The sequence below is a fragment of the Carcharodon carcharias genome, chromosome 17 (assembly GCF_017639515.1).
Source record: "Carcharodon carcharias isolate sCarCar2 chromosome 17, sCarCar2.pri, whole genome shotgun sequence".
NCBI classification, from domain to species: Eukaryota; Metazoa; Chordata; class Chondrichthyes; order Lamniformes; family Lamnidae; genus Carcharodon; species Carcharodon carcharias.
This window is the reverse complement of record NC_054483.1, coordinates 15925060-15937330: the sequence shown is the minus strand read 5'-3', so window position 1 is coordinate 15937330 and position 12271 is coordinate 15925060. Positions and strand designations below refer to the sequence as shown.

Sequence of the window (12271 nt, the reverse complement as noted above, 5' to 3'; positions counted from 1 at the left end):
TGAGCAAGCAGGGGAGCGTCGAAGGAATTGCTTAGCCAGGTACCCAGCGCTCTGATTGTCAAGCCCAAGAGCGCTGCAGCATCCTTGGCTGATTATATCCCTTTTTACACTTGAAGTGAGAGAAAGAGGAAAAGAAAGACTTGCATTCAAGTAGCACCTTCCCAAGTGCTTTACAGCCAATGAACTATAGTTACTGTTGTAATGTACGCAGCAGACAATTTTCACACAGCAAACTCCCACAAACAGCAAATGTGAGAATGACCAGATCACCTGTTTTCATGATGTTGGTTGAAGGATAAGTATTGACCAGGACAGTGGGGAGAATTCACCTGCTGGTCTTTGAATAGTGCAAGGTGATCATCTACATCCATCTGAGACGGGGCCTTGGTTTAATGGTTCATCCAAACAACAGCACCGCTGACAGTGCAATGCTCCCTCAGTTGAGATTTTTGTGCTCAAGTTCCTGCAGGGGCATTTGAACCCAGAGGTGAATGTATTCCTAACTGAGCCATGGCTGACACCATTGCAAGAAAAGCCACTTTGCAAGGCCCAGTCCAAAGTGTGTTTCAAACTGAGATGTTGGAGGCCAATTCTGGGCTCCCCCTGAGACCTCCGTGGCTTGAACAGCTGGGCAGGGGTAAAGGCCAAAAGTACGGTTCACAAATAAGTATATCTGCAATCAGTCAGAGCCATCTTTATATGAAAGAAAGATGGGATTGGTGAAGCAAAATTGTTCAGGCGCGCAGCCGAGATCTGAATTGATGTATCCTCTGGAAATATTTGGCCTGTTTCATTCTGTAATAACCCTAACACCGTTCTTTGGGGCAAAAATACTGCATGAAGAAAGGTAGGACTTTTTATTGAAGAAGATAGTTGTGAAATATTTTTCAGAACAGGTTAAAAAGCCCCTTTATCCCTCTATTAAAATCACTTCTCACTAAGGACTGTATTATTTTATGTTCCTTGTAGATTTAAGCTCGATAACTACTTCCAAGCCAGTTCCTATCTCTTATTTGTAACGGAACATTGCAGCCCATTTGGCCAGTCTCCCTCTGCCCTGATATTTATCACTCTGCAAAATTTTGTTTAGAACTTTGAGATAGAGTCCATTTGATATCTGCATGCACTTGTCAACTTGTTCTGCAATAAATTTCTCTGACCATATTTAGAAACTGTCTATGTAAACTTGGAAAGGGTGTAATTACATCCTTTTCCCAGTGGAAGTGCTTCAGTGTTGCCTCTGAGTCAAAAGGTTATGGATTCAAGTCCCATTCCTGTGACCAGAGCACATAATCACGGATGAAATTCCCAGTGCAATACTGAGAGTGTGGCAGTGGTGGGAGTGGCATCTCAGGTGGGCAGAAAAGACCATATAGCACTATTCAAAGGGCAGTGGAGTTCTCCCGGTGACCAGGCCAATACTTATCCTTCAACCAGCAGATTATCTTGATGTATTTCTCATTGCTGTTTGTGGAACATAAACAAAGTGCGGGAAACACTCATAGGTGTGAAGGAATCTGTGGAGAGAGAAAAAGAGTTAATGTTTCAGGTCTGTGGAACCATCTTTCTGTCTGCACAGATGCTGCCAGCCATTCTGAGCATTTGCAGCATATTCTGGTTTTATTTCCGATTTCCAGCTGGTGCAGTATTTTGCTTTTCTATTGCTGTCTGTGGCTTTTTGCTTTCTAGAAACTAGCTTCCATGTTTGCCTACAGCACAACACTGATTTCACTTGAACATTTATTCGTTGGCTTTAAAGCACTTTGGGACGTCCTGAAAGGAATTTATAATGGAAAAAGTAAAAATAAAGATTGTTTACATGATGGACGCTGCGTGGGACTGTGTGTCCTAGTCTTTTTTTTATCCCTGGCTCCTTAACCTCCATGCCTCCTTCACTTGAAGTTGTGTGACTTAACTGTTGCGTACAGTTCAATGGAAGATTGAGTGTTCTGTTCGAAGTCTTGTGCATACATTATTCCAGTCACATCTTGTGGATAAAAATCCCAATTGATATAAAACATCCTATGCCTCGACTCCCTGAGCAATTCCACAGTCGATCTGCTTGTCTATATGTTTTGAGTCTCATATGAATTTGTTACATTGATGACATCTACCTTTGGTAGATACCAAATGATGTTTCTTCAAAAGGAACAAAAAAACATCCAGGCAGGCCATGCTGGCTTCCTTTGAACTAGAGTCCAGAAGTTAGAAGCGATTTGATGACTTCTAATTCACTTAAGGCACTTGCGATCACCCAGTTTCCCACAAAGTGTTCTTCAGCAGATTGAGGAGGCAAAAACACTGTTTCACAGCTAAACAGTTTGGCTGGATTGTCCAGAGGGCAACTCCATGTGAGGCCAGCTGGTTCTTGCTTATTGTTACAAGGATTTTGATGCATTGATGTTTTCTGTTTCCCAAATTGAAGCATGAAGGGAGGAGAGCAGTGGAAGGGAGTAGAGAAAGAGTGCTCCACCTATCACGGCCACTTTTGTGCAGTCGGTCAGGCAAGAGTGATCAACCTGACAGTGTATTTAAGACACACCCAGCTAATCATTCCAGGCGTGGTTGTGGCCCAGGCATGGGAGCCTTCCAGCCTCACCTCCAGTCAGCCATATAATATAAGAAAGTGAGCACTTGGGACTTCTTGGGTTTTTATTTTGCATGAGAATCGGAATTAAAAAGAGCATAGCCATTAAACTAGGAGCAAACTGCAAATAAGTCTGTGTAACTTTTAAGGAGGCTACTGGCCTTTTCCAACTGGATATTTTGTTTTGATTTATTTTGCTGGAGAGAATTGGTTGCCTACCGAGGTCCTATGCCAATGAATCAGGTTGGTTTCAAGATCACTGCCTTGACATTTGTTTAAAAATCTGTGAGTCATGCCAGTCAGAAATTACCTTAGAAACGGTTCCACTCTTTGTGTTCTTGGTAGATTTATGTCTTGCTTAACTGTGTGAGGTTTGAAGCCAAAAGAAGTGAGAGTTGCCAGGGTATGTAACCTGGCATTCTTCTCACGCTACGTGGATGTCTGTTGTGCAAAAAAAAACTGTCCGTTTCTTCCTCCTCTGTGACGATTCTCCTCTTCACTTCCACAACATTCACTAGTCCTATGGTTCTCCCCCTCCCTCTCCTTACCACTCCCCCTCCCCCACTTGTCTCTCCTTGTCCCGCTTTGTTTTACAGTCACTGTATTCATCAGATTCTAGACAGTGTTAATCATATTCACCAACATGACATAGTACACAGGGACCTGAAGGTCAGTATCTTCTAACGTTTACAGAAATGAAGAAAAAGAACCAAAAAAAAATTAAAATAATGATACGCTTGAGTCTAAAATCGTGTCACGTTTACAGGTGCAGAGTTTCTTCTGCCTCTTTTTATTGTTTGTCCTCTTTTGTGTCGTTATTTTACCTTTTTTTGAAAAAGACTTACTTTGCATGGCTATCACTACCATTCCCAAAAGTCTCTCGGGTACTCAGCCGTGACAGGCAATCGAATGGAAATTGACTGGGGAAAACAAAATAATGATCAGCGTTACTCTTGTCTCCAACCACTCCACTCCCCTCCGCCTTTGCTCACATTTCCATCACCCTGTGTGCAAGGTCAAAAAAAATGAATCGGTGCTGCAGTGAAAACTTGCTGCGCGTATTGGAAACAGTATGCCCACCCCCACAAATCTTGCCATATTTAAAGTAAAAATATTGTTTTGAAAAGTGTTGCCCCCTCATGACCTTTGAGACTTCAAGGGCACGATTGCACTTCCACCCCTCCCACCCTTCTTGAGTCTGTCATGCTTTATTGCTCTTGACAATGTTCTTTAAGAGAAGCACAGACTGGTTTGTGGCCAGGGCCAAGCATGAGCTTAGAACCAATTCTGCTTCCTTGTGGCAGCTGCAACAACCTGGATTTCAACCAAATACTTATATTAAATGATAAGCGCACTTTGGTTCAACATTGGGATCTGCTTGCAGGGCACTGAGTCTCAACATTGGGGTCGGAGTGCAGGCACTGAGTCTCAACATTGGGGTCGGAGTGCAGGCACTGAGTCTTGACATTAGGTTCAGAGTGCAGGTCACTGAGGATCAACAGTGGGATCGGAGTGCAGGCCACTGCAGGTCACGATTGGGGTTGGTATGCAGTTGACTGAGGATCAGTAATGGGGTCAGTCTACAGGCCAATCAAGGTCAACAGTAGAATTGGGGTTCAGGACATGGGATTCAATCATGGGATTGGCTTGCAGGTCACAGAGTGTCAACACTGATCGGCTTTCAGAGAACTGAGTGCCAACACTGGGTTCGTACTGCAGGGCATAGGTTGTTTTGGACCTTCAAGGCCAGCACTTGATATTTCGCAGATTAAGAAATTGATGCAGTCTCTGCTCCAGCTGAGTGGGAGTTGGGGGGAGGTGGGTGGGTGGGGACAGATGCTTCCTTCACCAGCAGAAAATAAATTTGCCAAGCCAATGTTTTTCCTCTGTTGAAGTGTGTTTGTTCTTTGACATGGAATACATAGTGCCCTGCTAATAATAATGGCTAACCCCAATAGCTGAAAGGGGTTGAGCATTTCACATGACTGTGGGAAAGGCTACAGCAAGTTTATTGCATGGTTAACTCTCACTGATGAACGTGGCATTTAGTGTACCTTCTGCACCCTCCAGTCTGAACAATTCCGATTCCTTTCCAATCCCTTTCCCCAAGTAAAATTGTTCATTTTAAGACAGTGTTTTGATATTCATTTTTAATGAGTAACGTTGAGATTTTGTTTGCATTGTTTTCTCTTGATAGCACTTTTGAGGTCCAAGGTGGTGACCAATTGATGATCCTCTATCTGTCCATCATGAGTGACTGTTGAGGCCTTGTTTCCCTGTGAAACCTCTCCTGAGGCCAACTATCTTTCACTTTCCATCCCTAACTCTCCCAGCACTTTATTCTTTTAACTCATGACGACCTCAGCAAGTGCTAAGCATCGTTCTTCTCCCAGTGGATCATCCCTGGTTTGGTGCCTTTTATTAAAAACTGTTTCAGCTCCCAAATTACCACCAAGGGCCATGCCATAGTTTACCAAGCTGCAGATCATATGTTTGCAATATTTCAATAAACTAAGATGAGTGTTAAAAGCTCTTTTGTATGGACACAATTGCTAATCCTCTCTCCGTAAGTTTTTGAACCATGAATATTCTGTGGTGTCATATGGCAGTCTAGTTTTCACATTCTGCAACAGACACTTTAACCATTTGTTGAACCCATTAAGCATAATCTCTAATGGTCCCAGAGTCAGCACAGTGTGTTTGTGAAATCATGGCCGCACAATTCGTGAAAAGTTTTTGGCTTGAAAAAAAAAAATTCTCATGATACCTGGTCTCAGTGAGATATTGGTTTGAACTCTTTGGGTCTTGGACTGACAGTGGAAGCTTGGGTGGAAGGTGCAGGAACTGCAATGTTCGTTGGCAGCCATCTAAGTACCATTTAACATTACATACTGATTAACGAAATTTGTTTGAAATGAGCATTATGACAGTGAGGGAACCACGGGAGAGGTTTGTATCAAGTGATTTCTTGGGGCTGAGCAGAGTTGGGAGTTTAAGGCGAGCAACTTCTGGGGGCTGAGTGGTAGATACATTTCTGTACCACAAGTCTTAGTTACAGTGATCATTATTTATGGCTACTCAATTCTTAACTCAGGTTCTGCTTTATCTCCTAAATATATATTCTAATTCAGCAGGCTGCGGAGTGGGGTGGATCACAATAGAGCACTGGTGAGTGAGGTGCCAGGTTTTAAATTTGATTCCAGCCTCTTTATTCTGGTGGGGTGAATATTTGGCTTGGTCTGGTTCTATCTAAGAGAGATGATGGTAGATGAGTCCGCATTGCTCTGGTCAGCGGTGGAGGAGGTAGAGGAGAAGGGAATCGTGGGGTCGGGGGTGGGGGGCTGGGGTCAGGTGGGTATTCTTTCCATAATTAGCTTCTACTCCCAGATAACTAACCGGAGAATGAGGCTGCCGAGCAGGCTGGCTTTGGGTCACACTTTCAGTCCAGGAAAAGCACTTAGGACCCAATCAGTGCATGTGTATGTGTGTTTGTAAATCTGTGTTTAGTCCATGAGACTGTTCCTCAAAAGTGAAAATCACCATTTAAAGCAGATCCCATGTCAGCTGAAAACTGCCTTCATAGGATGGCCATTTAATTTAGAATTAAAGCGATCCAGTGACAACAATGGGCCAATTTTTACCCCACCCCAGCCCCCTTAGCCATTGAGTAACGATTCAAAAAGGTGGTTCTGTTGCGGTTTGCCTGCTGGATTGAGCCAGCTCTGGGTTACTCCTGCTTTGCCCTGGCCTGGCATTTTGCTGAGACTTGTTTTTTGAGAGAGAGCGCCAGTCTGTGCCATGTGAGACTCACCTGCAACTAACACGCCCCCTGGTGTTTGCATGCAGTCATTGCATTCAACAGATCCTGGAGGCCGTACTGCACTGCCACCAAATGGGTGTTGTCCATCGAGACCTGAAGGTGAGTTGTACTGTAGTAATGATGGCGAGATTGTAACCCTAGCAAGTTGTGTCTTTTACATATTCTGGTAAACTATTTTCAATTTCTTTGCAGCTCCGTTGCACTGGTAATTTTAACACGGAACACGAATTCAGGGCTCGTCTTTCTAATTCTCTGCCAGGTCATTCTTTTTGGGGAATTTTATGGGGGTGCTGAGGGGGAAATAGATGCAACAGTAAAACTCTGGCAAAGACCTGTATGAAAGCACCTTCTAACTTTATCAGAGTTATGGTAAAGTTGGTATTTTAAACATACATAAAGTGATATTGGGGGTTTGTGATGAACTTGGAATTGATAACATGAATAAATTGTTTCTAAGCTTAACACATCGACAGAGAGAAACCCAGAAAAGTGCCATGCTGCCAGGCCTTTTCAGCTGAGCAGGTTGCCCACCTCCAACTCTCTTGGGTTGATCTTCAATCATTCTCAGTTAGCTAAGAATGTCTTGATTGGTGCTGCACAACCTGAGGAGTTTCTGAACTCAACCAGGCCAAGCTGAGTTTCGGGAGGGTGAGCTGGTAGAAGAAGAGGCCTGATACTCAAGGGTGGGTTCCTTCCAAGCAAGTGGCTAGAGCGTTGTGTGTTCCTCTCTTTGTCGGGGGGCATCGTGGGGGAGTCTCCAAGATGTGAGAAAATGCCTTAAAGCCACTTGTTGAAATGTTAATTCGTCCTTGTCTTGATAGCCAGTCGGACTGATAATTTAGCGCAGTCCAGTTTATTATATGAACAGAGTTTTGGGGTTCACATTGCCTTAAAAGCCCAGCTTAGTTTTCTTTAACTTGATATCATGACAAATGTGACTGATATTGCAAGGGTTAATCTGATTGATTTTTTTTTCATTGAGGGTCAGAAACAGGATATAATTTTGGCCTTATGGCTGATTGCAGGTGGACCTTGTACATGTCGATATCCAGTGCTCTCATTTAGACATCCAAGCCACCCACATGGGGACTTGCAAAAGAAAAGAAAAGAATGGAGCAGTAACTCCAGTGAATGCAGAGGTGTGGTGTTTAGAAGCACCAGTAATAGATTTGGGGCACTGTGTGTGTGAATGTTGACTGAGAACCAGCACCCACTGCATTGTGCTGCACGTCATGGTTCAACATACCCAAGTTTTTGGTTGGTGAGTGGGGAGGGTGGAGGGGGTTTGAAGAGGGACGTCGTAGAAAACCCGTGTTAAAATTACCAGTTCTCTCTAACAAGGCTTGAGGCTTTGGTGGCCCTGCCCCTGCTTGCATGTGTCTTTTGGCTGGGAAATTCTGCCAATGGGATGTGCTGGAAATAGCATGGCTGCTTTAGATCAGAATGTGTGCTTCTAATTGCAAGGTTATGCACATTTATATCAAAAATATATTATATATATTTTACAGAGTAAAAAACAGTAAATAAGGTTTTTGATAAGTAAATAACTGTACACAAGTATTTGTGTGTGTAAAAGACACACACAGTGTTGATGAAAGCTTTTTTTGTGTATGTTAAATTTGCCTTTTTAGTATCTCGTGACATGTATAAATATTGGGAGTATCTCAATGCTTTATGAGTTCTTCATGGTGCATGAGACATTGCATCTGACGGTTAATTCGTGGATCCTTCAAAAGGTGACAGCTCCCAAGCCTGCTGCTGCCTACAAACTGAAGAACTCAGGCCCAGGATTTGGTGACCTCTCAAGTTCATTTATGATATGCGTTACTTCACACAATCCCAAATAATTATTTTAAATCACCAATCGATCATCTTTAGTTTAGTTCTGATGTTAAGTGTGGGTTGGTGGTGGGGGGGGGGTTACTCATTTTTTCTCAACAAATTAGTTTTATCCCGTCTTTCCTGAGGGCAATAATCCCACTTAATCAGCACAAGGGTGGCATTGTCCAAAGGCCTGCACATTCTTACTGGTAAACCAGTAGCTTTGTATTTCCTTTCCCCTCCTGGGGTACATGGGGGACATACCCTTCCCCAGAGGTTGACATTACTTTCTAACCTGCCCCTCCCTGGAAGGATCATGGTCTGACTCATCCCCAAGTTGCACAGCGTATGTGCCACCGCTGCCGGAACTTCACCAGCCCCACCCCAAACACGCACAGACAACAAGGACTGCACACAAGCCCATTCCTAGAGGAGTACAAGGTGACTTACTCTAAGTTATGCTTGTCTGGTGAGTCAGTTTCGAGCTTGAAGTACCGGACTTTCTGTTGGCCTGGGAACATATTCATGCTCCAAGTATTTTGAGCAGCTCACTACCTGGCATAACTGCTTATGAAATTAAGAAATTTTGTGCCATTGATTATTTGGCTGTATTTAATTACTTTAATCTATTAACAAACAAAATCATTTTTAAAAAATTGACGTTGAAAGTACAAATGTCTCCTATGCCTCTTTCCATCTGTTCTAAAGGAATCATAGAATCATAGAAAAGTTACAGTGCAGAAAGAGGCTCTTCAGCCCATTGTGTCTGTGCCAGCCATAAAAAGAGAAAAAAGAAGCAAGCCGTTCATTTTAATCCCACTTTCCAGCACCTGGTCCGTAGCCTTGTAGATTACAGCACTTCAAGTGCAGATCCAGGTACCTTGTAAATGAGTTGAGCATTTCAGCCTCAACCACCAACTTAGGCAGTGAATTCCAGACCCTACCACTCTCTGGGTGAAAATGGTTTTCCTCATGTCCCCTCTAATCCTTCTACCAATCACCTTAAATATATGCTCCATGCTAATTGACCACTCAGCTAGGGGAAACAGGCCTTTCTTTTCTCGCCTATCTTGGCCTCATATAATTTTGTATACCTCAACTATATATCACTACTCAGCCTCCTCCGTTCTAACTGATGTTTCACCAGGACCGAGTTCCCCAAGCACTGGTCAACTTTTCATTTTCTCTCCCAGTGCTGGCAAGACCTATAATGTTGAGGGTGCCAGAATCAAGCCCAGCCCTCTCTTCACCTGACTGGCTTTCCATCCGCATAGACAAATGATGAGTGATAAGAATCCTGAATGATTTTTGACTCCTTGGAGCCCAGGGCTCTGAGGCCAATCACAGTGCATCCAGTGCCATACCAGCCGAGATCAGCACAGCGTAGTGATCAACCCTGGAATATTACCGGTCTGAACTTTCAGGATGCTATGAAGATAGGAGTATATTTACCCTGATTTGTCGCTCACCAACCACCCTCACCTCTGAGACAGGCTAGGCTGACGGGTCATCTCCTAGCCTCATGTCCTTCTAAGCATTGAACATAGGAAACAAGTGTAGACCATTCAACCCCTTAAACCTGTTTCGCCATTCAAGAAATTAATGCTGACCTGTGCCCTAACTCCATCTACCTGACTTTGGTCCATATTCTCAATACCTTTGGTTCACAAAACTCTTTATCAACCTCAGATTTAAAATTAAAAATTAACCTAGCATCAAGTGCATTCACTGAAGTGAGTTCCAAATTTCTACCTTTTGCATGTAGAAGTGTTTCCTTGTTTTGAAGCTATGTCTATTAGACCTAGACACACTAACCAGCAGAAGTAGTTACTAACTGATTCTTGGAGATATAGTGGTGCAACCTATACATAACCTGAATTGTCTGGACCCAACTCAGGACCCTCTCCACAGGAGAACGATGGAGACAATTGAAGTGTGAGGAAATCCCTTCGTGCATTAATGCTCAGCGCTGTTTTCTTCAAATAAATTAAGGCTTTATAGCACAGATTGACTTTTTGATCAAGAGAATGCTCCTGTTTTAAGAATTCTGTTGCATAACAATGGCGATTTTCCTTCCACCAAAAACCACACCCGAAGCCTGAAAATTTACTCCTAGCCAGTAAATGCAAAGGAGCTGCAGTGAAGCTAGCTGACTTCGGTTTGGCCATTGAAGTTCAAGGGGAACAGCAGGCATGGTTTGGTGAGTGGTGCTGTTCCTTTTACTGTACATTTTCTAGCCACTTGGCGCATTTGTTTCTGTTTTGCTGTGATCTTGCCAAATGTCACTTGCCTTCATTACCAGATATAGACAAAACTCCTGGTGCTAAAAGCAGAATTTTTATCCTCACCAAGTGTTATATTTTGTAACATGAAGTTTTGTAATAATGAGAATTAAAATGGAAACTGTATATTGTTATTTAGTTAGAAAATGGAGAGCCAAGTAGGACTGCCTTAAGGAAAACTGGTCGAATTCCTCGAAGTTGTTCAAAATGTACCTTGTCCAAAGTGATGACAAGTCCTGGGTAAATAGCTGACATATCTTCAGATCCGTTTGGAGCTACTCCAATTATTAGCAAATTGTTTTCCGTTTTCCATTTGTCACCACTCTCTGTCATATACAGTGAAGTCGGTTCTCATTCTGTCCATTTTATGTGTCAATCCTTCCGTTACTTTCAATTTAACTTGCCTTTCCTCTTCAAAGAGAACTCTCTTGTCTCTCTCAAATACAGCCAGAGGATCTTCCTGTAATTTTCAAATTCTATCCACTTTGTACTTGCCAATTGTGTACTCTGCTGGCTGTTCAATCAGTAGCCCCAATATCTCCATGTCTCCTCTTGAATCCCAGATCATGTCCGTTGGCTTCCAGTGTTGTTGGTGAGCCTCCTGGCTATGCTGTTGTATTCCCATCTCACGGTTGATGATTCTCTTGGATGACATGTCAGCCTTGGCTCAGTGGTAGCACTCTCTTATCTTTAATCAGATGTCATGGCTTCAAGTACCACTCCAGAACAGCACGTACGCTTCAAATGTATTTTGCTGACTCGGAAGCACTTGGGGACATCCTGAGAATGTGAAACCTGCAATATAAACGCATGTTCTTCTTCCATACAGGAAATGGTATGTCCTTTACAATTACAATACCATATGCATTGGTATATACAATTACTCCAACATCTACATTGCAGCAAACTGCAACAGACCTAACACAATCCCTGTGGGACAATATTGGAAACTGGACTGCAAGCAGATCCCAATCCACCTGTCACCACTTTTTGCCTAATGACTTTCAACCATTTCTCCAGTGCAGTTGATTGACACTAATGCCCATGGCTTTTATCTTGGTAGAGAAGCTTCTTGTGCCACATGAAAAAATTCTTCGGAGTCTCAGTGGACAATATCTACTGTTCTTCCCAGATCTAGTACCTTTATTCAAAAATACAATTAAATTAGCAAGTTATGACCTCCTTTTGGAGCCATGTTTGGTGTCCTCAACATATCATTCTCTGTCTCCAAAGATTCCCACAAGTCTCTTCCCGATTACTGACATCAAATTGATGAACTTATAATTATCTGGATACCTTTTATCATCTTGTTTTAAAGATTGGGACTGCATTAGCTTCCTTCCAGTCTAAGGGAACAATCCCGGCTACTAAAGATAGGGGCAAAGGGTTCACAGAATCCTTCCTCCCCAAGAACTGTCAGATGGATATCATCTGGACAGGCTGTACCATATACATTAAGGTTTTTAATTCTGTCTAAAACATTATGTTCTTCTGTGTTAATTTTTTTATTCTTAATAACTTCATTGAATTCAGTCAGTGGAGCATCATTTTCAGTCAAGACAAACCAGTTCAGTCTAACTGATCTGGACTCGTGATGTAAGACTTGACTGCTTTAGTTCACTGTGTGAAAAATGCAAAAGATTAATTGTTTCATTACACAATGAGGACACATGAAAATTCCACTAAAATCAACATGGCAGCCCTTGGACAGGAAGTCTGGTTGCTCATCTTGTTTCACTCAGTTTCCATGTACAGAGGTTT

At 42.8% G+C, this 12271-nt stretch overlaps 1 protein-coding gene across 50 annotated transcripts in view; it reads left to right on the top strand.

Moving 5' to 3' along the window:
* Positions 1 to 12271, top strand: part of LOC121289984 (calcium/calmodulin-dependent protein kinase type II subunit beta) — a 256532-nt gene that overhangs the window by 146936 nt on the left and 97325 nt on the right. For 32 of the 50 annotated variants that reach the window (XM_041210031.1, XM_041210029.1, XM_041210033.1 and 29 more), the window contains exons 6-7: positions 3184 to 3256; positions 10326 to 10428. In XM_041210031.1, the coding sequence (XP_041065965.1) occupies positions 3184 to 3256; positions 10326 to 10428 (176 nt within the window). Of the gene's footprint in view, positions 1 to 3183; positions 3257 to 6433; positions 6507 to 10325; positions 10429 to 12271 lie in introns of all 50 variants that reach the window. The other 18 variants (XM_041210030.1, XM_041210078.1, XM_041210026.1 and 15 more) reach the window with 1 other exon arrangement.